The following is a 25,274-nucleotide window of genomic DNA, read 5'->3' as shown; positions in this document are numbered from 1 at the left end:
GGTGGATGGATGCCCGGATAGATATAGGTAGGGTGGACGGAGGGAAGGCCTGTGGGTAGATGGGTGAGTGGGTGGACAGACAGAGGGTGGATAATGGAGAGAGGGGTGAGTGGGTGGATTGAGGGCTGGCTGGATGGTGGATGGTTGGAAGTTTGGACAGATAGGTGAATGGTGATGGATGGGAGGGTAGAAGGGTCAATGGGTGGATGAACAGGGGAATGAGCAGGAGGGAGGAAGGATGGATGGATGGATGGACGGATGGACAGACGACAGACAGGTGGGTCAATGCTAATGCTTGGATACATGGACGGATGAAGGATGGACGGATATATAAGTGGGTGGGTGGAGAAGTGCACGGGGTGGTGAGTGAAGAGATGGTGTGGATGGGTGGGTGCCTTCGTTCTGACCTGGTGAGTCGCAGTCGGCAGGGTGGAGAGCGGGTAGGTGGAGGGTGCTTTGGAAGATCGTCTGGCTCCTGAATGAATAGAACACGAACGTGTGATCATCCGGGAAAAGCCTGGCCTTCCCTGGGGGCGAACTGTCTTGCAAGATCCTGCGTGACAAGATGGCCTCGGTCTCCTTGCAGGGTTCCTGGACTTGCCGCAGCCCCCTGCCCTGTGGAGCGTCTCCTCTGGAGGCCAGGGTGAGCGGCGGGGATGGCCACGGAGATCAGCGCTCCGGGCCCGCAACGCGCCATCGGCAACGAGGAGTACAGCCTGTACAGCAGCCTGAGCGAGGAGGAGCTGGTCCAGATGGCCATCGAGCAGAGTCTGGCGGACAAGACCCGGGGCCCGGCCACTGCAGAGGCCACGGTGTCCTCGCGTGCCAACCACCAGCCTGCCCACTTCTACCCATGGACCAGGTAAGCGAGGTGACGTTGACTAGAGGAGCTGGGCCCGCCCGGGCCTCTGTCAGCTCATTCCAAACCAAGCCACCCTCTCTCCAGCATGCTTTTACGCCTTCATGATTCACGCCTGCCATCTAAACGTGTTGAGCTCTACGTGCCAAGTGTTGCAATGTGTGCTGTGCAGTTGTGCCCAGGTATCCTAGAGGGGCTGTTTCCGGGACCCCCACGAATATCCAGGTCTGCACAGATAATGTCAGTGCTGCGGAAATCTTTGTCGTTCTGTATTGTTCAGGGAATAGCGACAGGAAAAAACTGGTGCATGTTCGGTACACATGTTCTTTCCAAATACTTTTTTTATCTGAAGGAATGCAGAACCTACAGAGATCAAAGCCCAGCCGCACAAGCTCGGCCTCGGCTGATAATCCTCCCAAGGACCCTCCTGGCCATCCCCATGACTCGGCCCCATTTCACCCGTGAAACTGAAGCTCAGGGTAGCCCAGGTCGCACAGGGAGGAGCGGGGTGGGGACGGGACTGTCTGGCTGCAGTGCCCCGGCTGTGCCCCGTACCCTGGGCTTCCCACTGGAGTGAGGCAGGACCACGGTGCTCAGTGTGGCCGGCACTTCAGGCTGCTCAGCCGTCTCCCCTGGGAAGCCCATCCGGGTAGCCCAGGACGTCCACCCCAGAGCCATGCTGCCTCCTCCTCGGCTCCCCCGTCTAGGCACTGCTCACTGTCCTGGCTCTGCACCTTCTAAGGACTGCACCACCCAGTGAGATATGGCATGAGCCACCACCACGCTCCACGGGCGCCATTAAACATTCAAACAGCTTTATTAAAAGAGTAAGGCGAGCCAGGTGCAGGGGCACGTGCCTGGGATCCCAGCAGCTCGGGAGGCTGAGGCAGGAGGATCACAAGTTCAAAGCCGGCCTCAGCAACTTAGTGAGGCCCCCAGCAACTTAGTGAGATCCTGTCTCTAAATAAAAAAATTTTCAAAATGAACTGGGGATGTGGCTCAGTGAGTAAGCACCCCTGGGTTCGATTCCTAGTATATATTTTTTTTAAAAAAGTAAAGATAAAAAGAGGCCAAGTTAATGTTTTTTATGTCTAGAATGCCATCGTTCCCACATGTAACCAATATAAAAATTATGAATGAGTTTTTTACCTAAACTTTATTTTTTCCCCCTGAAAAATCCAGTGTGTGTTTTTATCCCCATGGCACCTCTCAGTTCAGGCCAGTGGCGCGTCCAGCGCTCACTAGCCACACCTAGCCAGTGGCCGCTGACCGGACAGTGCACGTCTCCCTCTTTGTAGAAGGCAGGAGCCAGAGAGATAATCAGCACTTGACCTTCAAGAGCTTTTAGAAGAGAAATACGTAAACTGTAAAGATATTTTTCTCCTCAAAGTCAGGTCCGAGTGTGTACCTGGAGGAGGGTGGCGGGGGACAGGAGGTGCTGTGACAGCCACGCCGGCGTTAATGGGAGGTTCCAAGCTCCCTGTGTCCAGCACCAAGTCCTGGGGGACCCTGAGCAAGTCACCGCCTCTCAGAAGCTCGGCTGCCCTCTCTCCTAACAGCAGCAGCAACAGAGCCTTTTCCCGATGTCAGTCCCAGGTGACAGGGGCTACGGTGGAGCAGGTTCATCTCTGCCCCGTGCCCCCAGACACTCCCCGCGGCTCCCCACGTAGCTCTGGCCCTGGGAGGCTGGCCCACCTCCCCGGGGCTGGCTGGGCCCAAGCCCAGGACGCTGCTGCGGAGGGGCCCCCTCTGGAGAGGAAGGTGTTCGGCCCGCGGGGGAGCTGGAGCAGGCGAGGAGGAAGGTCGCCAGCTGGCCCTGACCGGAGAACAGAAACCGGGGGCCAGGACGGGGTTCACCACGGTGGGGCTCCAGGAGGCCCCTGGTTCCTGTTCTGGCCAGTTCAGCTGAAGTCAGCCCACAGGTTCCTCTTTCTCAGGAGGGGATCAGATAGTGACAGGGCCTGCTGCCCAGAGCCTCAGCTGCACGAAGCCACGTCCCCCAGGGGAGCTGCCGCCTTCTCCCCAGCACAGGGGCTCCTCCTGGGGGTCCTGGGGGTGCTGAGAGGGTCTTCCATGGGAAGGGTGAGGAGGCAGAGACCCACAGGGGCATTCGTCCAGCCTCCTGGGAAAAGAGTCTCCCAGGGGCCAGACCACTCTCCAGGGTCATCTAAGATCGCGGCCAAGCGGCGCGTGGAGCAGGGTTAGTGGCGTTTTCTCACTTTTCCTCCCAGTGCTGGGGATTGAACTGGGCCTCCCACATGCTAGGCAAGTGCTCTGTGCACTGAGCCACGTCCCCAGCCATCTTCTCACTCTTGTGGGGACTGGGAACGTCAGTTCTGCCCCCTTGACCCTGGAAGGAAAAGCCTTGTAGTACTGTGTTTAGCCCCCCCACACACTCCTCTGCACCCCAGGGCACGCACGCCTGGCCGGTCACACCCGTGCACTGGCTGCTCCAGAACCCATGCAAGGGCGCGCCCCTGTGTCCACTTAACAAAGGACAAGACACGATCACAGCAGAGGCGAGAGCTGAAAGGCAGCCGGTCGGCCCAGAGCTCAGGCTCCACCAGGTGCTGCTGATTCTGCTCCCTTTCCGCCCTCCCCCACCCAAGTGGGGCTCAGCCTCATTACATCCGCCTCCCACCCACAAGGGTTCAGGGTCCCCGAAGACACATGATTCACACACGCTGTGCTCAGGAGCCCCCCTTGGCTTGGCGGAGGTGGAGGACCGAGCGCCCCCCACACCTCCACCCTGAAGGGCAGGTTCCGTCAGGTGGTCCAGAGCAAGTTCAGAAACAGGATGTCACCACCGCCACAGGGGCCCCTCTCATCCTTCAGGTCTCCCATGAAATGTCACCTCCTCAGCAGGTCCTGCCCAGGACACCTCCAGGTCAAGTGGATCCCGCCCCCGCGCCCTCTCTGGGGTTTCCTGAGTGGCTCTGGCTGCCAGCGCGGTGTCTGTTCTTCCGTGAGCCTGTGGACTCCTCCAGGGCAGGGACCTCGCGTCCCCTTCTCCATGAGCCCAGGCCTGACCCCTGGCAAGTGCCAGGTAGCTGTCTGAGAGCGAGTGAATGCAGGATTCAGGAAGGGAGGAGGCGGCCCTGGAGAGAGAACTGAGTTCGAGGTTCAGGTCCTGCTTACGCTTTCTGAGCCCCAGTGGACTTATGCCTAAAATGGCGAGACCTATTTTTTCCTGTTCAAGAATGCTTGCAAGATTCTTTCTCCCCCGTTCTTTTCTTTTCTTTTCTTTCATTATTATTATCATCAGCATTTTCATTTTCATTTGTCTCATGGTGCTGGGCCTCAAACCCAGGGCCCCACACAGAGGCAAGTGCTGAGCTACAGCCCCAGGTACAGTGCAGGACTCTGGGGAACACCAAATATGGGAACAGCTTGGTCTGAGCTTCCCCTGCCTCCTCTGTGAGTACCTGGGGCACCAGCCCACACTGCCTCTGCTTCAGAGGCCAACTCCCCTGTCACCCTGGGAAGGTCTCCTGAGAGTGTCCCCAACTACACTGGGACCCTCTTGGAGACAGGGAGCAGATACTGTACCCTTTTGTCCTCGGGGCTTAGCCTCATTATACACACCTAACGGATGTTCTTTGGAAATAAAAGCACCTTGAAGCCAATAAGGATTCTTAGGCCTGTAGTTATCATCTTGTGATAATTACAGGAACGGAGTCTCTGGGATCCTAGAAAAGAAAGTCGGGTCAGCACCCCCTCCCAAGATAGATGCTCCCTTTCAAAGTCATTTTCCAAGTGGCTTCTGCCCTACCACTGTGTGGTGGGACAAGGTTTGAAACATGCGCGGGAGTCACTTGTCAAACTCCCTGAGAGGCCGACCTGGCCCCCAGCATGCAGGGTGAGCAGGGTCCATGAAGAGACCACTCAGGGGTCCAGGAAGCTGGGTCTTGGCGGTCTTTAAACTTCTTCATTTTATTTAAGGCTACATTTCTAAGAAAAAGGAGGAAAATCTGAAGCAGGAACTTGCTTGGGCTGATACGTGCACAGCCGCCAACCACTCCAGCCAGACCACTGCCTTGCGGTGTGCTAGCCATGGGCCGGGTCTGCCTCGCACCTGAGTGGTCCCTACGCCGGAGGCCTGGAGGGTAAAGACCAGGGGCACATGGGGACCCAGCAGGGAGACTGCAGCCACGCTGCTTGCTCAGTGTTGGAGGGAGGGAGACAGGGTCTCACCTGGGCCTCTTCCAGGGCACGACCTGCAGCCACATCCCGCCCGCCCAGGCCAGGCTCCTCTCACCCTTGATGACTCAGCCGCGGTTGGCTCTGCTGGGAATTCCCCTGCCCTGGGGGGGGGGGGGGAGTGGGGCCTCCCGTCCTGGCCCAAAAGAGCACGAAACTCGACTGGGCGCCTGGACCCCCATCCAGTCTGAGATTCACAGGTCTGTGGGCTCTGGGTAGCCATCCTGCCTGGCCCCCAAAACAAGCTAATGCACCCCAGTTTTAGTACTTCCCAAACAAGCCTTCGGGTCTTGATCCCGTCCTGTGGTGCTGTGGCTCTGTCTGTCCTGGTCTCCACCCCACTGGCCTCTGATCGTCTTGAGATCCACCGAAAGATGTGACTTAGTGATCTGTATACTTAGCCCAGGCACAAGGCTCGGGACCAAGCCAGAGCTGGGAAGCTGTTGTTGAATTGGACTCAGTTGATGGCTTCCTGTCTGCAGAACGGGAACAAGGCACCTCTGCCTCCATCAGAGACCATGAGGCAGAACCTCCATCAGCCCCAACTCCCCGCTGCTGCTGCCACTCTCCTTGCTGTTGTTATAGGGAGACAGAGGTCCCAGTTTTAGGATAGTGTGGCCGGGTTTTATCAGTGCTTCTCATCCTGCTGAAAACATTTTAGTAATCGAAAGCACGCCCAGGGAGCCCAGGGCTTTGTCAAGACCACAGGGCTGCTGAATGCAGAAGTGGCCTGGGTCAGGGCTCTGTCACCTGCCTAGGTCTGCAGCAAGTTCAGGCGACTCCAGGCCAGCAGCCCTCAGGCCCTGTGGGGGGGAGGACCAGGCCAGAACTTGCAGGTCCTGGCCTGGGATGGTGGCTCTGGGTTTGCGTGACACACTGAGCTTCTCTGCTGTCCTGCAAGCAGTGGGCACAGGAAGCCTCCATCTGGCGCTTCAGCCCCACCCTGCATTCTGCCACTGAGGCACAGAGAGCCGTGGGGCCCCATTCACAGCCAGGCCCGTGGGTGTGCAGCCACGGAGCAGGGGAGGGGAGGCAGGGAAGGGCAGGCGCTTGGAGGAGGGGCTGCCCTAGAGCCCACCTGAGCCTGGCTCTGTCCACCTACCTGCTGTGCGTGGCCCCAGCCAGTAACCCACATGCTCAGAGCCTCGGCTCCCTTGTCTATGGAAGCAGCCGCTGGGTACCCACCTTTGGGGTTAGTGAGTGAACCTGGCAGGGGTCCTGCCCAGTCTGGGGGAGGTGGTGGGAGTGATGGGAGGAGGCAGAGGAGGAGGTAGAGGAATGACGGGACGAGGAGGGTCTGCAGACCCCCAGCAGGCCGCCTCCCTGGCTGGTGGCTCCTTGGCACCAAGGCCTGTCCCTGCTCAGAGGCCCAGGGAATCTGCAGGTTCTGGCCTGGCCTGGGGGAGCATGGGCCCTTCCGGAGGTCACCATCACTGTGGCCCATGGGGAGCCATTCTTGGAGTGATGTCCTCCCCAGTCCCATAGACAGCCCCTTCCCCAGGTGTTCAGACAGGAAGGTGTCCCTGCTGGGTACCCAGAGTGTCAGGGCTGACCCTCAGGAGGGGTGATCAGGGACCCCCTACCCCCTTCTCACAATCCCAGGCCAACCTGGGTCATGGGGTGGCTGCCACTCCTCCTTCCTGCCCTGGTGACAGCCCAGTGTGGTGGGGAACCGAGGCTCCGAGAGGTGGCACAATGGTCAAGTGAATGGCTGTCCGGGGGAGCCCCGTCCCCTGCACTTCACACAGGTCACCAGGGCAGACCTGGCCAGCCCTCCAGACAGGGGTTGCTCTTGCGCTACTTTATTAGCGGGGAAATAAGGCACAGAGAAGATGATCCAGTCCCAGCTTCTGTGGCTACGGTGCCCCGGGTTGAACCTGTTCATCTGCCTCCCGGCCCAGCCCCGATGACCTTCCCCTGTGTGCACCTTCCTCCTGTAGCCTCTGGACGTCTAGCTCCTGACCCTGGGCATGGTCTTTGCCGGATGAGCCCACAAGGTCGGGGTGAGGGGCACACCTGGCCTGATTCTCAGCGTGGGCTCCCTGCCCCCTCGTTTGCCCATGAATCTCTTGTCCACTTCCATGGGGATCCGCCTGGCCTGCTGCCTGAGCCCATTTCAACCTAGGACTTGCACTGACCACTTGTCACCTCCTCCTGGGTGAAGAACGTCACCTTGCTTCCTATCTGCCGCCCTGGCCCTGGTTGGCTGGGGAGGGGGTGGCGGGAGTGGGTGAGGTTAACCTCATTGTTGTCTTATATGGTCATTTAAATCTCCCAGGGCTTCCTCCAAGGGCCAAAAATAATCCAGAGACACAGCAGCTGTGTCCAGCACACAGAGAGGACCCGGCCATCTGCTTTGGTTCAGAGCCCTGTGTCTGTCTGTCACTCAACCTCTCCCTCCGTCCCGTCCTGCCTCCGGCCATGACCCGCTTCTCCTATGCAGAATACTTTTCGCTCTTTCATTCCTGCTCTGCTCCCTCCAGGTCCTCAGCGCTGCCCGAGAACCCCCCGGCCCGGCCCCCCATGGGCTTGTTCCAAGGGGTCATGCAGAAATACAACAGCCTCAAGACCTCCCAGCTGGAGTAAGTGCCCCCCGCCCGGCCCCAGACCAGTGCCACACGCACACCCCCAGCCGGGGGGTCAGGGAAGGTGGGGAGGGGAGCAGGTTTGAAGCCCCCAGGAAGACACGGCACCACGGGGCACCTCGCAGGCAAACCCACCCAGGTGTGGCCCCCAGCTGCTCCTTCTGAGCTGGGCTTGGTGGCCGCAGGCTGCTGTCCTGCAGGAACTGGACCCCTGACTGTGCTTGGGCTGGATCCTTTGGAGACGCCCCCAGAATGAGGTGTGTGTGCTGGAGGGGCCGGTAGGGCTCTGAATCTGGGGCCCCAGCAAGAGGGGGCTGGGGAGATGGCCTCAGAGTCCCAGAGGAGCAGGGAGGGGGAGCCCAGGAGCCAGCTGCACCTTCTGTTTCTCACCCTGTCTCACCTTCCGCCGCCACCTCTGGGGTCCTCTGAGCACATCCAAAGCACCCAGACCTGCAGCCTCCGTTGTGCCTGGCTCCGTCTGTCTTCCTCTGAGTGCCAGGTGCTCAACCCCAGAAATCGTTGGAGCCACGGGAGGAGAGAGAGAGCTTGTCTCCTTCCCCCTGCTCCCCCCTGGTAGAAGCCGCTCAAAGCAAAAGAGGGGCGCCGGCCCTGGTACCCGCACTTCTGTGCTCAGTGGTGTTGCCGGGAGGGGAAGAGGCAGCTGGCGCCTCCCACTCTCCTTCCCAGCCTCTCCAGACCTGGCGCCCGCTGCTCCCCGGTGCCCCGGGAGGGTCTGGCACTCTGGGGAGGAGAAGCCCAGCTCCGTTCTCCAGCAGATTGCTACTTCCTGCGTGACTGCCAGAGAGGGGCTGTCCCTCGGAGGCTCCCTCTCTGGAGGACTGGGTTGGAGAAGTCAAAGTGACGAGGTCAAGGTGACCTCTAGGGTCCTGTCCAGCTTGCTAGTCTCTGGTGACCCGATACCCCAGCAGCTGCCCCACTCCGGCAGGGGCCTTGTCTGAGCTCACCGAGGAGCCGTCCATGTCTGGCACTGAGGGCTCCGAGGTCCTTGACTGCACGTAGAGAGACACGGGAGACCCGGGCTGCGCCCCCTCACCCAGGCCATGAGACCAGCCGGCCCCCTCCCCGTCCCTTTGGATTCAGCAGAGCCACATACCCAACTGGGACTTTTCCTGAGGTCAAAGGGGGGCCGCTCTGTCCTGGCCTAAGTGGACTCATCAGGTGGCAGTGACAGTGTTGATGGGGACTCCAGGACTTATCTGGTCAGTTTCCCACCGTCCTTGCTGGGTCTCTAGCTCAGCCAGTGCCCTCGAGCTATTAATAACGCAGAGCCTGAGAGTCAGGAGGAAGTGCAGCTCACACGGCAGGAAGCTCCGGGAGGGGGCAGAGCTGGTGCTGGAGACCCTCAGGGCCCCTCCGAAGCAGAAGGCACCTAGGCACAAGGCTGGCCTCCGGCCTCACCTGCTCCATCTGGGGAATGGGGCTATGTATGCAGAACCCTCCCCAGAAGAGGATCTGGGGGTCTCAGCCGTGGTGGTCCTCACTCAGGGAATGAATGAATGAGTGAACGGGGTCCTGAGAAAGCCAAGCAGAGGTGCTCTTCCGTTACCCCTGGAGTCTCTGTGGTCCTCAGTTTTGCCTCGTGAGGACTTCCAGTTTGCTGATCCTGGGGGTATCGAGGTTCTCAGTGACTAGATGTGCGTGCGGGTCGGGGTGGATATCCCGGGCCGGCGCTCTGCTGCGTCCTCTTGGTAGAAGGCCCTTGGTGTAAACTAGCGTCAGCCGTAGAATGCACAGGGGTGAGAGGTCCCCTGAGTCCCCTGTCCCAGAACCAGCTGGGACCCAGGACTGAGGGACTCCTCACTGGGCCCTGCCTCTGGCCGCCCCTGAGGCCTGGCTGCTTCCTGCTCTCTCAGGGCTGTGGACCCCGTGCTGAAGGCCATCAAGGAGGGTGACAAGGAGGGCCTGGAGGCCATGATCAAGGACGGGAAGAACCTGGCGGAGCCCAACGGGGAGGGCTGGCTGCCCCTGCACGAGGCCGCCTACTACGGCCAGCTGGGCTGCCTGCAGGTCCTGCAGCGAGGTGAGGGGCGGGGCAGGGGCAGGCTGAAGTCCCCAAGTCACCCCCCTCGGCCCTCCCACCAGGGCTCCCAAGACCCGGGAGCCTGATTCCTAGAAAAGGAATGAGGGAGGGCTGACTTTGGGGCGGACCGCTGCCAGCTTGTTCCAGAATGTTCCAGGGGCTGATTTGGTATAAAACCCCACAGCTGTGCCTCTGCTCTGCCAAGGCTGCCTCTCACCAGCTGTGCGACCCTCGGCCACTCTGGCCTCCTCTCCGAGCCCCATCTTCCTCCGAGCCAGACTCACAGGGGGTGACACCTGCAGGCAGGAGTCACCTCTGCCCTCAAGCAGCTCAGACCCCTGAAAGCCCACCACACTCAGAAACGCTGCAGGGGAAGCGTGTCTCCAGCAATGGCCGGTGGGAGCGCACAGGCAGGACAGGCCCACTGCTGGGGGTGAGGGGGCCGTTCAACCAGGGAAGGCTTCCAGGGGGAGGTGGCGTCTGAGCTGCATCTGCACACCAGGAAGCAGGAGCAGCCCTGAGATGGGCGAGGCAGAGGTCTTCTGGGGTCGGCAAATTTCAGAGGAGGCCATGCAGCTGGGCTTTGGAATGGGGAGGAAACGGGGATGGTTCCCTCTCATGAGCTCCTGGTCTGCCCTCCCCAGCGTACCCGGGGGTCCTGGACCAGCGCACCCTGCAGGAGGAAACGGCCCTGTACCTGGCCACATGCAGGTCACACTTGGACTGCGTCCTCTCGCTGCTCCAGGCCGGGGCCGAGCCTGACATTTCCAACAAGTCCCGAGAGACTCCGCTCTACAAAGGTGAGCCCCGGAGCAGGGTGGGCAACAGACCAGCCTGTTCCCCCAGGGCGCGGCCCCTCCGTGGCCACTCTGACGGGGCAGGCCTCTCTGGGCTGCATCGTTTATGCCATTCGAGGCTCAGAGTTGAGAAGACATGGGCCATGCCTGTGCGCTGGCCCAGGTAGGGCTACAACCCAGCAGGGGCAATGAAGACCCCCGGGGAGGGGGGAGGGGAGAGGGGGAGGGGAGGGGAGGGGAGGGTGGGAGAGGGCAGTGGGGGAGGGAAGGGGAGGGCAGGGGAGGTGTGTTCAAGAAAAATAGATCCTCTGGGCTTGCTCAGTCCATCATCACCCAAGGACATTCGCTGGCTGCCCTAGCAGCACCCAGAGTCAAAATCCCAGCCCTTGTAATAGCTGGCACTTGCCAAGGGCTCACCGTGCGCCTGGCACTGCTCTGCTCTCCCCAGCCCTCGTGTCCATCCATGTGCAAGAGGGGCACTGCCACACCCCCACTTTGCCGATGAGGATCTAAGGCACAAGTCGCCCAGGATCACACAGCCAGCCAGGGTGGACCTGGGAGCTGGGTGCCAGCAGGTGCTGCACTCTGCAGTGTCTAGCTCCCAGGGACCCACTCACAGCCAGTGGCGTCTTGCAAACAACAGGCCCAGCACTGGGGACATTCTGTGGGTGGCGGGAACTGGGTGGCAGGTAACGGGTGTTCGAGGACCTGTGGTGGGCGTGTCTGCCCTAGAGCCTGGGGGGCCCGGGTGGGCTCCACAGCTGTCCCAGGCAGAGCTCCCAGGAGCCCTAAGTCCCAGGCAGTTTCCTGGCCCTGTCCTGCCAGAGGCCACGCCCCTTGCCAGTGCCTCAAGTGCCCCCCCAGCACCCTCCCAGGGAGCCTCGACCCTCTGCAGGAAGCTGAGCCTGGGAGAGGTGGGCAGCGTGGTCCTGCTTAGACACGGCACCCGCAGGCCCTGTGCCCCTCTCCACCTCTGACCCAGGGGGCCCCGGGGGTCAGTGTGGACAAGCACCGGGGTGACCCCAGCTTGAACCTACGGCTCCACGGTGAGAACTCTGGCCAGAGCCCCAGGTGCGTTTGGAGTCCAAAGACGGGTGTGGCTCAAGAGGCAGGTGGAACAGGTTGAGGAGAGGAGCAGGGCTCGTAGGCCAGGAGGCTTTGAGGGCGGGCTTTGAGCAGCAACAGCCACTCCTGACGTGGGAAGGTCCGCCTCGCCTCGGGGATGTGGAGGACCGGAGCAGGTGACCCTGGAAGGGTGACGAGGTAGGGACGTCCTGAAATATTCCAGGGGACAGATTCCAGACCTGACGGCCTGGCTCTAATCCTGCCACTTCCTGTCTGTGTGACCTCAGGCGCCGGGCTCCCTGCCCGTTAACTGTTCACCCTGGGTTCGGCACAGGGGCTGGGTTTGGCAGATCCAGTGGCTCTGGGTCGAGTGACTGGCCGATGAGTGAGTGAGGGGACCGACGGAGCCGCCTGGCCGGGTCCTGCCAGGGCCCCTGACCGTCTGGCTTGTCCCCGGGCACAGCCTGCGAGCGCAAGAACGCGGAGGCCGTGCGGATCCTGGTGCAGCACAGGGCGGACACCAATCACCGCTGCAACCGGGGCTGGACGGCGCTGCACGAGTCGGTGTCCCGCAACGACCTGGAGGTCATGGAGATCCTGGTGGGCGGCGGCGCCAAGGTGGAGGCCAAGAACACCTACGGCATCACCCCCTTGTTCGTGGCTGCGCAGAGTGGGCAGCTGGAGGCCCTGAGGTTCCTGGCCAAGCACGGTGAGTGGCTGAGGGCCCCTGCTGGGAAGGACCTCAGGGACGAGCCAGCGGGGGACAGTGGAGGTGTCATCTGCTGGTCACCCACGGTGTCTCTGTGGAGGGCGGTGTTAGGAAGGACTCTGAGGCCATGTCCAAGTCCTGCGGGGGCCACTGGTGATACCTGCATTTAGGCCCGGGCACCGTGGGGGTGACATCTCCCCAGCCCAACGTCCCCATTTTTCTCTGTGGCCTAGAAAGGGAGGTGACCTATCTATAGCCAGTAGCAGACTTAGCTGTAGAACTAAGTAGCCACACTTCGAGGTCAGAAAGGAACTTTAGACAACACTGAGGTCACCTCTTTACTTTGCAGATGAAGCCAAGGACCAGGCTGGGAAAGTGATTTTTTCTTAGGTCACACAGCAAATTAGTAGCAGAGCTGGGATTTGAACCCAGGTTCTCTGCCTTCTTTGCCTCAGAAAACTCTTCATGGGAGAAACTAAAGTCAGGGGTGGTTCTTTCTCCTCTCCACGGGAAGGATTCTGCCCCCCAGGGCGACCCAGAGGCCAGAGGCTCTGCATTCCCGGGGGCTGGCCTGGAGTCCTGTGCTGCGCCCCTGCTGGGTGCCAGACTCTCTGCTAAGCGGAGGATGAGGTCTTGGAGTCTCCCCAGAGCCCAGGGAGCTCAGCAGCGTCCACATCTAATACACAGGAGACTGGGGCGTGAAGGGGTTAAACAACAGGTCCCCGTCAGAGTCAGAGCCTGGATTCTGACCCGTGTCCATCTGACCCTCCGCGTAGACTCGCCACAGCATGGCGGCCTGCGAGGGTTGTCACGGGCCTGAGTCCAGAGGAGGTCCCCGTTCAGCACGTGCCTGAGCAGTTGGGAAAACAGACACAGCCACCTCCCCGCAGCCAGGGACGATTCTGGACAGACCAGCGTGTGAGAACAAAGGGACACAGGCAGGGTCCTTGAAGCCCAGGCCAGGAGGCGGGGCAGAGGGCAGGGTGCTCCGCGGGAAGGGCGAGCCGCTAACTGCAAACATCTGCCCAGGTGTCCTGCGGACACAGCGGGCAGGGCTGTCCCCTGGGTGGGCTGAGTCCATTTCTCATTCCAAATATTTTTCTGTGTGAGCAGGAGGCGGGCTGGCGGGACGCAGGCCTTCCAAGGAGCCTGGCTTTGAGGGCCTGGGGCCTCTCCCTGGGCAGGGAGGGCAGGGCAGCCTCTGCTCAGGACCCTTGTCCTGGACAGGTGGCGTTGCTGGGCGCCTTCTCGGGTCCTGTCTGGGCCGAGAGCCGCACTTCACTTCCTGCAGTGACCAGAGAGGTGGGACTGATATTCTGGTCCACAGATGGTCAATGGAGGCTCCTAAAGGCTGCCTGCTGTGGCCATGGGGCTCAGAAACCATGACACAGAAACGTGAGCTGGTCCTCGTCTGTCACCAAAGCCTCCCTCTTTCCACTGGACCCGAGAAGGACCCCACATAGTTGAAAACAAAGTCACCAGAAAGCCTGAGATAGCAGCCCGTGCAGGAAGGCAGCTGCGGTTCCGCAGCCTTTGATCTCAGCCCTCGGGGACTTGTCAGGCCCTCGCAGGGCCACCTCCTTCCGGAACAAGGAAAGACTGACAAACCCTCTTTTTGCCGAGAAATCAGAAAAATCATGCACACAGCGTTCCGTCCCTCACCCCAGGAGATGCAGAGGGTGTGGGAGGTTGAGCTGGACGCATCGCCCCGGCCCTCCTGCCGCGTGGCTCAGGGACTTCTTAGGAGGAGGAGAAAGTCACTTATCTTTATTTCTGGCAGATTGAGAACACACGCCATACGGTTATCGGGTCCCCTCTCTGAGAAGCTCTGCTCAGCCAGGATCGTGAGGCCTCTCTCAGGGCAGAGCCGGGCCTCTCAGACGGAGTGAGGGTCAAGAGCGTGGCCGCTGCCATCGGACCACCAAGTTTCAAGTTCAGCTCCCACGACGGGGCCAGGCGGCCTGCGGAGACTGCCCCGCTGCCCTGGGCTAGCGCTGCCCCAGGGTGGGAAACCAGGGACAGCGCCAAGCTCCCACCCGTGGGGACTCAGAGGGAGGGCGTGGCTGCTACCAGTGCCCGGCACCAGGTGCTCGGTCAGGACCCACCAGGCGGGCGGCTGGGGAGCTGCCCAGGGGAGCCGGGTCCGGAGCCCACCCCTCCACGTCGAGCAGGGGCCGCCCTGATCACTCCGGACCTGCTCTCTCTCCAGGCGCTGACATCAACACGCAGGCCAGCGACAACGCCTCCGCCCTGTACGAGGCCTGCAAGAACGAGCACGAGGACGTGGTGGCCTTCCTGCTGTCCCAGGGCGCCGACGCCAACAAGGCCAACAAGGACGGCTTGCTGCCCCTGCACATCGCCTCCAGGAAGGGCAACTACAGGTCAGCCCGGCCAACCCGCTCACCCCCGGAGGGCCACGGGGAGGACACCCTTCCCACAGGAGGGACGCCCCCACTGTTAGCAAGCAGGCAGGGGCCACCTGGTGCGGCAGCCACAGCAATAAGAGCGCACTGCCCGTCACTCCCGCCTGGACTAGGCATCCGAAACTTATTTGATCCTTTCGGCCACTTGGTCAGATGGATACTGTTATTATCCCTGCTTTCCAGACGAGGAAGCCCAGACCCAGAGAGGGTGAGTGACTTGCTCAAGGTCACACAGCTTGTAGGTGGCAGGCTCCAAATGTCATGTCAATAGGAATTCTACTCAGAGGGCCAGATATGAGTCTGAACTAGTGAATATACCTGGGGGGTTGCAGAGCGATCCTGCCAGGCAGTTAGCAGGCATACAGGCAGTGCCTCCAACACCCGAGGTACCAGAGCAAATTACTGTGCACAGGGCACAGAGAGCAAGATGAGAGAAGCTTATGCTGTCAGGGGAGGGAAGACGGACATGCAAGAACACATACACACTCATGCACACATGCACACACACATGTGGCACACACTCTGCACACACTCATATGCACACATGCACACACACTCATGCACACACTCATACACCTGCATGCACACACATGCACACACACATGCACACACACATGTGGCACACACTCTGCACACACTCATACATGCACACATGCACACACTCATACACATGCATGCACACACGTGGCACACACTCATACACATGCATGCACACACATGTGGCACACTGCACACACTCATTCATGCACACATGCACACACACTAGTGCACACTCATGCACACACTCATGTATCCATGTACACTCATGCACACACTCATACACATGCATGCACACACATGCACACACACTCATGCACACTCATGTACACATTCATACACATGCAAGCACATGTACACATGCACTTATGCATACACGCACACACATACACTCGTGCACACTCATGCACACATGCACACTCGTGCACACACATGTGCACACACTCACACACTTATTCATACACACATGCACACTCACACACTTGTGCATATTGCACACTCACACATATATGCTTACACACTCGTGCACACATGCACACACACACACATTCACACATACACATGCATACACATACACAGATGCACAGATTCGTGATATAAGGAAGGAACTTGCTGCACTCGGCTGCGTGGGTTCCTAGTGGACAGAGGCCATCATGGCTGGAGCTGAGCTGGGCTACAGTCAGCCCATGCTGGCTCCCGTGAGCCTACTGTGTGTACCTCTTCCCAATTCTACATTCATCAATCTAGCATTGGTGGCTAAAATCGTCCACAGTGGGGGATGTGCCACCAAGGGTGTTGACAGAGGCCATAGGTCTGCTCCCTCCTCCCTGTGCCCCCCACCCCAGCCCGTGGAAGAGTCAGTTGTTGAACATTTACCCATGATGCTCTGGGCGGGGAAAGACCCCGCCCTGGAGGGGTAGCTCCTGCTGCCCTGGAAGGACAGACTGGGCTCAGGAATTTCCCAGGTGGGGTGTGCTCCCCACGTGGGCCTCCAGACCATGCTGCAGGGAGGCAGGTCAACCTCCACTCCCAGGAGCCTGAGGCCTGGGTGGCCAAGGGACTTGCCCCACGGCGAGCCACACCCAGGCTGGGACTGAATCCCACCCGGCCAGGCACCTTCCGTGGCCAGCGTGTCCTCAGCTGAGGTCCCACGTGGCCTTTCTCCCTGACTTTAGACGTGTTCTCATAGCTAAAGGTCTTTCTTTAATTGAATTGTTAACTTTCATGAATTTATTTTAAAAGCCAACATTTATCGTACTGGTCTAGTGGTAAACGATCAGTTTACAACGACAAAAAATTCCCCCCTGAAGTCCCATCTCAGGGCCCAGGGGCTTTGGGCCACAACCCGGGTCCTCTAGGCAGGGAGAAGAGAACAGGCTGTGTGTAGGGGTGTCGGCCGTCTTCACTGGGCAGAGGGGCACGGGAGTAGGGCATCGGGACCCCAGAGACAGAAGCAAAGACGCCAGGAGGGTGCGACCTCGGAGCCCTGCCTCCTTCCGCGCACATCCGACCCATGTTTTGAAGGCAACAAAGGGTTAAAGCTGGGTGCCCAGCAGCTTCTGCCACCTGGCAGGGCCGTGGCCAGCAAGCGGGGCTTCTCACTCCACCCGGGCATGTGGCGTTAAAGGCCCTCTCCATGGCACCTCCCATAGGCTGCTTGGGGATCTGGTGTGACATTCCATAGGCATTCCACAGCCAGCCACCTGCCAAAACTCCCTGCCCCCTACCGTCACCACCTGGAGTGGGGCCAGGAGGCTGGGGCCCTCCGCCAGATGCGCCTGCTCTTCAGCACACACTGAACACGAGGGTGTGACACTCGGGCATGGCTGAGACAGAAGTCCTTAAGACCCCCACGTCTTAGTCACCGCCCAGGGCACTTTTTCCTGTTTTCACTTCTAGTCTGGAAAGACAGCTTGTGGACCAGAGAGCAGCACCAAAGACAGAAAGTGTGTGAGTCAGACAAGAGCAGACCCCCAAGATCCCCCAGACAGAGGCGATTCTCGGGCGTGGCTGCTCAGGGGACCCTGCGTTTCTGCAAACCCTATGCCCCGGCCCGTTCTCAGAGGCTCTGGTATAGCCATCTGGACTTTGGTTGGGACTTCAGGGTTTCTAAAGCTGCCTGGCTAATCTTCCTCTGCAGCTGGTGAGGGAGTGGGGGTGGGAGGACCAGGATCTTTGCATTTATGGCCAGTAGAAAATGTAAAACTTGCATTTGAGGCTTCCCTCTGATCTCTTGTTTTCAAACATTCTTTCTTTCCTACACACAAACCTGGGGCTGGGTTATCTGAGCAGCTCAGCTGTGCTGGTGGGGCAGCTGCTTCCCACATGAAAGTCAAGTTCACCTGTCACACTGACAGCGAATGCTGACGAAGGTCAGACCACATATCAAACGTCTCCTGTGCACTCATCCCACAGAGGGGGAGATCTCATTTTGCCCCCCTAGATAGGGGCCTTGGTGGAAGAGATGATTGTGTCCTGTAATCTGGGCATGGCCACCCCACCTTGCTGGGTTGTCAGGAAGAATTCCTACTTATCTCTCGGGGTCATTTGAAGGTTAAGCAAGGTCAATGTATAAAGCAGTCAGAGGGAATGCTCAGCAATATGATGATCACAGTTATTGGGAGAGGGGAGTATTCACAGCCATAGGGGCTCGAGGAAAGGTAGCTGAAACCGTCAGCCTTGTCACCACCGTCACCATTATTATGATTAAGTGTCCCTCTGTAGAAGCATGGTTCAGGGAGGTTAAGTGACATGGCTGGGATGGCCCAATGCTGAGAGGCAGAGCTGGTTGGTCACCCAGGGCCACCTATTTCTGGGACCCCCAGTTTCCTTGCTGCCCACACTGGACTCCACACTGCTAAAAACAGCCTGCGTTGGCCCAAATCCCTCATCTATTCCCTGCTCCTGGGCTGGACTCAGGCAAGATGCGGAGCCCGCCCGCAACAGGCCGAGCGTGAAGGCTGCAGCCTTGGGCAGCTAGAACTCTCGGCAGAGATCAAGGTCAGGGCCGAGGAGAGGGGGTTCTGTTAGTGATGGAGGGAGTCTCAGAACAAGGCCCAGCTGTCTGGACCGCAGACCAGAGGTGGCCAGCCGAGCTGCTCCTAGATACAGTCCTAGGCAGGCCTCTTCTGCCCCTGGCCTCTGCCAACAGAGCTGGGCTGGGGGGGGGTGCAGCTCCTGCCTGGGGAGGGAGGGAGCCAGGCCTCCCGGACACCCAGGGTTCTATGGGCAATGGTCACATGCTTTCTCTCCATAAGGGAGCATTTGAGTGACAGCAAGCTAATCCTAGCACCTGCCACTGGGAGAGGTACAATGACTCCAGCCTTGTTTGGGGTCATCCCCTGGCCTTCCTGCCCCCTGTGATTCACAAAATGCTCTGGGGGACAGGATTGGCCAGGCCCGGGGAGCCACTGTCCCCAGTGCAGAGTAGGCACCCTGGGAAGGCCGAGCCTGCAGGCACCTCCATTCCGCCGGCTTTGCCCCCCACCCTCTGCCCTCATCCTTCCGGCCCGTGCCTAGGCTTAGTCTCACCCTCCGGGCAATGCGGGGGCTGCGGGTACCGCACATTCATCTCCTGGCTGGCAAGTCCTGCGGAAGCACACAGCAACCCGGTGATTCACTATGTTATTGTGACAACCCTTCTGGGGCCTGAGGCGGCACGTCTTGTACTTGTTTCTGCAGGGGCTTGCTGGGGACCCACTGGGACCTGCCAGGATAGCAGGATAGCAGGCCAGCAGCCCCGGGGCAGTGCCTGGGCCTGTCACGGCTGTTACAGAGCATTTATTGGCCATGGCCGTGGTCCAGGGCCAGGCCCCAGCCCTGCCTTTGACCAGCACCTCTGCGGAGCAAGGTCAGGCCTCCAGGGCCTGCACAAATAAAAATTAGGAGGCAATTAGCCCCCCAGGGTGTGTGGGTTTTCTTTTGAGGTTTAAGAGGCAGATTTTAGCCAAACACAGTGTCACTGACAATAATAATACTTTCCACTGAGATCCCAGCAGGAGGCTGCTGGCATCAGATTTCCAGGAAGCCAGAGAGATTCCCTGTGCCAAGAGTAGGAGAGGCGTGGGAACCAGCCCCGTGGCACCTGCTCCCTCCCCCCTCACGGCCACCTCTTGGAACAGCACCCAGGGCTGTGAGGTCACCTATCAGCCCCGAGTGGACGGATTAGGGTCTGGAACCATGTCGGTGGCAGGTGCTTGTTCTTGGGGGCAGCAGGGGTTCAGGGGAAGAGTGCCAAGTCAAGGGGTCCTGGGGTGGAGCCCCGCCCGTTGCATGAGTTTTTGTTAAGCTCTCTGAGCCACAGCGGCTCAAAAGAAGTCCACAGTCTGCTCCGGCCACCCCACAGGGCTTCAGTGAAGGGAAACCAGGCAGGTAAGTCCACTCATTGTGAAGATCAAAACCCCGAGATATATCAGCTGTCACTCCGATTGCTCTATCAGAAGTAGGGGAGGGGTTAAGAGCTGGCCTCAGGGTTCAAATCCTGGCCTCCCACTATCTGGCTGTGTGACCTTGGGGAAGTCAAATACCCTCTCTGAGCTTCATCTCCTCATCTCGAAGGGCTGTTGGGAGGACTTTAGAGATTAAAGGAGTCAGAGGGTGGAGATCAGTGTCTGGGTCCCATTGCAGGGAGCACCAGCCTTAGCAGTGGCCCATTGGGTCAAAGGCAAGCGGGGAGAAGCTGGGGTCAGCTTCAGGGGAAGAGGCCTTGAATCTCATAGGAGGGAGAGAAGGATCTGGGGACAGAGCTGGCTAACCAGCCTGGGGCAGGAGTGGTTGGGTCAGATAAGTATGCTCTCTCCTGTCCCTCAGGACCCCCTGTCCCTCAGGACCAGGGCCTGAGGCAGGGCAATTGAGCCTGGACCCAGAGGGAGGGCACAACCCCTGGTGTGCCTTCTCTGTGTGGCGGAGCAGGCCCCTTAACCTCTCCGAGCCTTGGCTTTTCTCATTTGCAGAGAGGGACTGACGAGATGTGATTCATGTGTTTTCATAAAGATCAAACCAAATTTCCTGGGTGTCCTGCCCCAGGACACAGGGCTTTACCATGAGGCTCTGCTGCCTCCTGCAGGGGGTAGCCTGGACGTTCACTAGGTTTGGGGACCTCCAGTCAATTCCTCCACATTATTGGGCTGGAAATGGGCAATCCCCATGCCTTGGCCTGAAACCAGTCAGTGGGAGATTCCTGAGCCACAGTCTAGCCTGGCTGAGGTGTTTTTTTAAGAACCCAGACTTTGGAAGGGTTCTGGGTTTGAAGCCAGCTCCACCCCTTCCTGGCTGTGAATTAGCGAAGATGGTTGAAGCTCTCTGAGCCTCAGTTTCCCTATCTATAAAACGGGGACAGAAAGGGACAACTCCCTTTGCACCCCAAAGAGGTAGTCATGAGCCTGCCTGCCCCTCGGTGCCCTCGGTTGGCGGGGTTGCTTGACCTGCCGGCCACCCAGTGACCCACGCCTGCCCTGCCCGCCCGCAGAATCGTGCAAATGCTGCTGCCAGTGACGAGTCGCACGCGCGTGCGCCGGAGCGGCATCAGTCCCCTGCACCTGGCGGCAGAGCGCAACAACGACGCGGTGCTGGAGGCTTTGCTGGACGCGCGGTTCGACGTGAACACGCCGCTGGCGCCCGAGCGCGCGCGCCTCTACGAGGACCGCCGCACCTCCGCGCTCTACTTCGCCGTGGTCAACAATAACGTGTATGCCACCGAGCTGCTGCTGCTGGCCGGCGCCGACCCCAACCGCGACATCATCAACCCACTGCTGGTGGCCATCCGCCACGGCTGCCTGCGCACCATGCAGCTGCTGCTGGACCACGGCGCCAACATCGACGCCTACATCACCACGCACCCCACCGCCTTCCCCGCCACCATCATGTTCTCCATGAAGTGCCTGTCGCTGCTCAAGTTCCTCATGGACCTCGGCTGCAACGGCGAGCCCTGCTTCTCCTGCCTGTACGGCAACGGCCCGCACCCGCCCGCCCCGCAGCGCTCCGGCAGGTTCTACGAGGCGCCCGTGGACAAGGAGCCCAGTGTGGTCCAGGTGCGCGGGCATCGTGGGGTCCAGGGGTGGCCTGCCAGTCCGTGTGCATTGGAGGTGGTGGAGCCCGGTGTCAGGGTACTTTAGAAGCAGTGTAGACTCGTGGTTAGCACACTTTGGCGAGAGTGTGGACAGCGTTAGGGGCAGCAGAGCATGGAGGCCCATGAGAGTGGGAGGCAGTGTGGGTTAGTGGTCAGTGCTCCAGCGATGGTGGGAACTAGCGATGAAGGGGCTTTGGAGGGAGTGTAAACTTGTAGTTGGCTACTTGGGAGGCAGCGGGTTGGCGGTTAGCACCTTCAGAGGCAGCAGAACTTCGTGGGTCACATTGGATGATGAAATAAATCCTTACTTTGTTCTGCTGTGTTTAGAAAGTTAAGACGACAGCAGTACAGCTAGGAGTTGGTAGGGAACTGATCAACCCAGGCTCATCAGCCCTGCAGAGTGGCACCTGGAATGTGGTGGTGAGCGGCAGGAACCAGAGGGCAGGTGTGAGGTTAGGAGAGGGCAGAAAAGCCCTGTCCCAGAGGTAGGACCTGCGTGATGTTGGTTTAAACCAGTCTGTAAAATGAAAAGGAAATGAAGAGCCATCCTGTTGTAATGGTTCGTGACCATCATTTATGGGCTGCCTACTGTATACAAAGAAGTTTCTGTGTCTGTTACCTGAATTTTAATTTTTAAAAATCCCCTTGACATGGGCAGCATATACCCATTTTGCAGACAAGGAATTGAGGCACAGAGAGACCACATGATTTGCCTAAGGTGCCCATCTTTGCAGGCTAGGGGCCTGTGTCGAGAGAGGTCTGTGTTGAGGGGAAAAGGTTTGCAAAGTGGACCTGGCCTGGGAGTACCGGCTGCCTCCTGGCCTCAGGGTCCCTGAACGTGTGCTGCCTTTCAGTTCTGCGAGGTCCTATCGGCGCCAGAGGTGAGCCGCTGGGCGGGGCCCATCATCGATGTCCTCCTGGACTACGTGGGCAACGTGCAGCTCTGCTCCCGGCTGAAGGAGCACATCGACAGCTTTGAGGACTGGGCCATCATCAAGGAGAAGGCAGGTAGGGGCTGTTGCTGCCACTGCTGGCAGGTCCCCCCCCCGGGGGGGGGCTGTGACTGCTACCCATGGGTAGTGCCAGGCTCTGCACTGTGCTGCCTGTCACCTACAGTGTGTCGCTGGAGCCTCCTTAGATGATAAATGAGAAAACCAAGCCTCAGAGATGTCACCAGGGCCAAAGTCACCCCACTAGGTAGTAGCAGGCAGGGATTCAAACCCGGGTCTGACCAACGTCCACCCATGCTGTTTGAAGTGTCTGGCCTCCTGAGGAGGGCTGTGGAGTCTGTTGCCACACTCTGGGGCCCGAGGCAGTGTGAGGAGGAGGAGAGGATGGGGATGGGGTGTGTCCACTGGAAGGTGCGCCTGAGCATCGGGGCCTCTGTCAGGAAGGCCGCTGGAATCAGCAGCCGGTGGGCCTGAGACACTGCATTCCACTGGCTTCTGGGTGGGGCCGGTGCTGCTGGCCCACAGATCACCTGTGGCCCCAGATCTGCCGTGGAGCAGACCCTGGGCTCGGAGCCAGCCTTACCAGCCACAAGCAGGATAGTTGTGGCCAGGGTTCCTCCCACCCGAACAGAGGAGGTGGGGCAGGCTCACAGCCCAGCCCCTCCCAGCTCTGGCACAGGGAAATGGGGTCTGGCCACTGTCCAGCTCATGAGTACAGTTTAGATGGGTCAGCCCACCTGCCTCCTCAGTCCAGGGAGGCCAGAATCCTTCTTAGGCATTATGGACTCACCTGGGCAGGTGAGGCATCACAAGCAGTGTTGGTGACAGCTGTGGACATCTGCCCGGAGGAGTTCAGCTGCCCAGGGCTGTCTTGGGCTCTGGCCAGGTGTCTGTCAATCAGGTGATGCAGTCTGACCTCCGGCAGGCTATTGCCACGCCCTCACAGCTGCTCCTGTCCCATGAGACTGCTGCTTCAGCTCCCCGACACTGACTCCCCAGGTTCTCTGTTGATCCTGCCCCTCCGTGAACCCAGACTCTAGTGTTTTCCATCAGCACAGCTGCTCGAAGAGCACTTGAGCCGTTGTCTCTGACACAGCCACTGCGGCAGCTGCAGGGTAGGGCGGTGACCGGCCACTCTCCAGGCACAGCTCTGTGTGGCGCAAACCTTCCTCGACTCTTGAGTAACTGGCAGCTGGCCCCCTGATCCTTGGCCACTAGAGGGTGGAGCGGTCCATGTCTGGACGTGGGCCCCACTGCCTCTGTCCCCCCCTGCTGCCCGGCTGCCTTCCCCAGGGAGGGGCAGTGTCTCAGCTAAGCCTTCCCCAGGGCCCTTGGTGTTCTGTCAGGTCAGCCCAGGGGACCGACAGCTCTAACCCAGCACCTCTGGGTTCAGTCCACCTCCCGCTGCAGGACCCTCTCCGTCTGCTTTTGCGCTGGAGCCTCTGATGCTGACCTCATTATCCTGGACAGGAGGCGGAGGAGGCCCTGAAGGGCAGCGGGGCATTGATTCACAGCCCCGCCCTCAGGGCTCCCTTTGGGTCCCACACCCCACCCTGAGTCTTTTCTTCCCTCCCCAGGGAAGGTGCTGCCTCGGCAGAGGGCGGGCTCCATCCCAGGGAGAGCAGAGGGGTGGGTGGCTGGGCCAGGAGTACCAGGTGGTGCTTGGCCCCCGGCCTCCTCAGTCCCTCCCTCCACACCCTCCATCCACCCCACCTGCGGCTGGTGGCCCCTGCTGCCTTCCCGTCTTGGGACGCCTTTGCCTCCTCCCCACCTGGCCCCACGGGATGTGGAGCCTTCTCACAAATCCTGGGCCACCATGGGCCTGCGGTGGCAAGGGGGCACGAGTGCTTGCTAATGAATGTGGTGACGTCCTTTGACCTTCCATGTGCCCAAATAAACAAATGGCCCATTACTGGGTGCGCGGTCCCTGCCCGGCCTCTCCCCACCCCGCCTCCCAGCTGAGAAGCTGCTGCAGGAGGCCTTCCAGGGAGACTGGACGGCAGCCCGGGGGACTGTGAGCCCCCAGGGCATAGAGCGAATTCCTTGTGAGTGAAGAGGGAGGGGCTCAGACAAGGGAGAGGCCAGCGTTATCCCAGAGCCTCCTGGGTCAGGCCCAGAACCTCACTGAGCCTCAGTTTCCTCAGCTGTGCAACGGGGGCAGCAGTGCTCACCCTGTGGACTTCCTGGGGCAGTGCAGATCCATGCGGGTGACACCGGTAGGCGCTTTGCCAGGTCTCCTCAGTTGTAGGGACGGGGTACAGAAGCAGACACCCCTCGCACTTAGCTGTGCCACCCAAGGGCCTCCCTGGGCCAGAGGCGCAGACACACACCCTTGTCGGTGGTACCCAGCGTCTCTTTCCCTCCTTTCGCAGAACCTCCGAGACCCCTGGCTCACCTTTGCCGGCTGCAGGTTCGAAAGGCCATCGGCAAGTATCGCATCAAACTCCTGGACACGCTGCCCCTCCCAGGGAGACTGATCAGATACCTGAAATACGAGGACACCCAGTAAGGGCCTGGGAAGCCCAGTGGCCCCTCGCACCTGTTCTCCAAGTCTCAGGACGGTGGTGTCCCCACATCCAGGAGCATCTGGGGCAGGACAAGGCTGCAGGCTGCCTCCCTCTCGGCTGGGACAGCCACCTGTCTTGCTGGGTCTGTGCCCGAGCTTTGTCCAGAGCAGAGAGCACAGCACCCGGAGGCGGAGAAGAATCATCTAGACTGTGGACTAGAGCCCAGGCCTCCTCTGCCACTGGGAATGAGGGGCAGGCGGGCTCCATCCCGGAGCCTGGACAGAACTTGCGGGTCCGGGGAAGGTGGGGGCCATAGCGACCCCTGGCCTCCACCCGAACTGTGCTGGAGGACTCCTGGGCACGGGCTCGCCTCTCTGGGATGCGGGGACCTCGCTTCAGAGCATTCCCCGTGCTCCCCCCACCACTTCGTGTAACCCCCCACTTGACCTCAACCTCTGAGCGGGGCCAGGACCAGGGAGGGGGCCCTCGGTCTGGAGGGCTTCACTGAGGACAATAAATGCTGCACACACGTCA

The 25,274-nt window shown here is 60.0% G+C and overlaps 1 protein-coding gene and 1 long non-coding RNA gene across 5 annotated transcripts in view; one reads left to right on the top strand and one right to left on the bottom strand.

Moving 5' to 3' along the window:
• The window catches only part of LOC144377926 (uncharacterized), a 16,474-nt gene extending 6,948 nt beyond the window's left edge, over positions 1 to 9,526 (bottom strand). The window contains exons 1-2 of one of the 2 annotated variants that reach the window (XR_013439240.1): positions 8,759 to 9,526; positions 408 to 8,654 (exon numbers count right to left, since the gene is read on the bottom strand). This is a non-coding gene — a long non-coding RNA (uncharacterized LOC144377926). Of the gene's footprint in view, positions 1 to 407 lie in introns of both variants that reach the window. The other variant, XR_013439239.1, reaches the window with a different exon arrangement.
• Asb2 (ankyrin repeat and SOCS box containing 2) lies at positions 657 to 25,274 on the top strand. 3 transcript variants are annotated; one of them, XM_040275075.2, is made up of 9 exons: positions 657 to 862; positions 7,543 to 7,641; positions 9,519 to 9,685; positions 10,330 to 10,485; positions 12,011 to 12,256; positions 14,466 to 14,637; positions 20,684 to 21,245; positions 22,138 to 22,291; positions 24,606 to 25,274. In XM_040275075.2, exons 1-9 carry the CDS (start codon positions 657 to 659, stop codon positions 24,740 to 24,742), a joined length of 1,899 nt encoding a protein of 632 aa, XP_040131009.2. In that variant the 3' UTR covers positions 24,743 to 25,274. The 3 variants fall into 3 exon arrangements, with proteins under 3 accessions (XP_040131009.2, XP_040131010.2, XP_077906895.1); XM_078050769.1 differs by lacking the exons at positions 657 to 862; positions 7,543 to 7,641 and adding an exon at positions 8,763 to 8,864; XM_040275076.2 differs by lacking the exons at positions 657 to 862; positions 9,519 to 9,685 and having other exon boundaries at positions 7,497 to 7,641.

The sequence above is a fragment of the Ictidomys tridecemlineatus genome, chromosome 5, assembly GCF_052094955.1.
Source record: "Ictidomys tridecemlineatus isolate mIctTri1 chromosome 5, mIctTri1.hap1, whole genome shotgun sequence".
Taxonomy (NCBI): Eukaryota; Metazoa; Chordata; class Mammalia; order Rodentia; family Sciuridae; genus Ictidomys; species Ictidomys tridecemlineatus.
The sequence above is the reverse complement of the archived record's forward strand: the minus strand, read 5'-3'. Positions and strand labels throughout refer to the sequence as shown.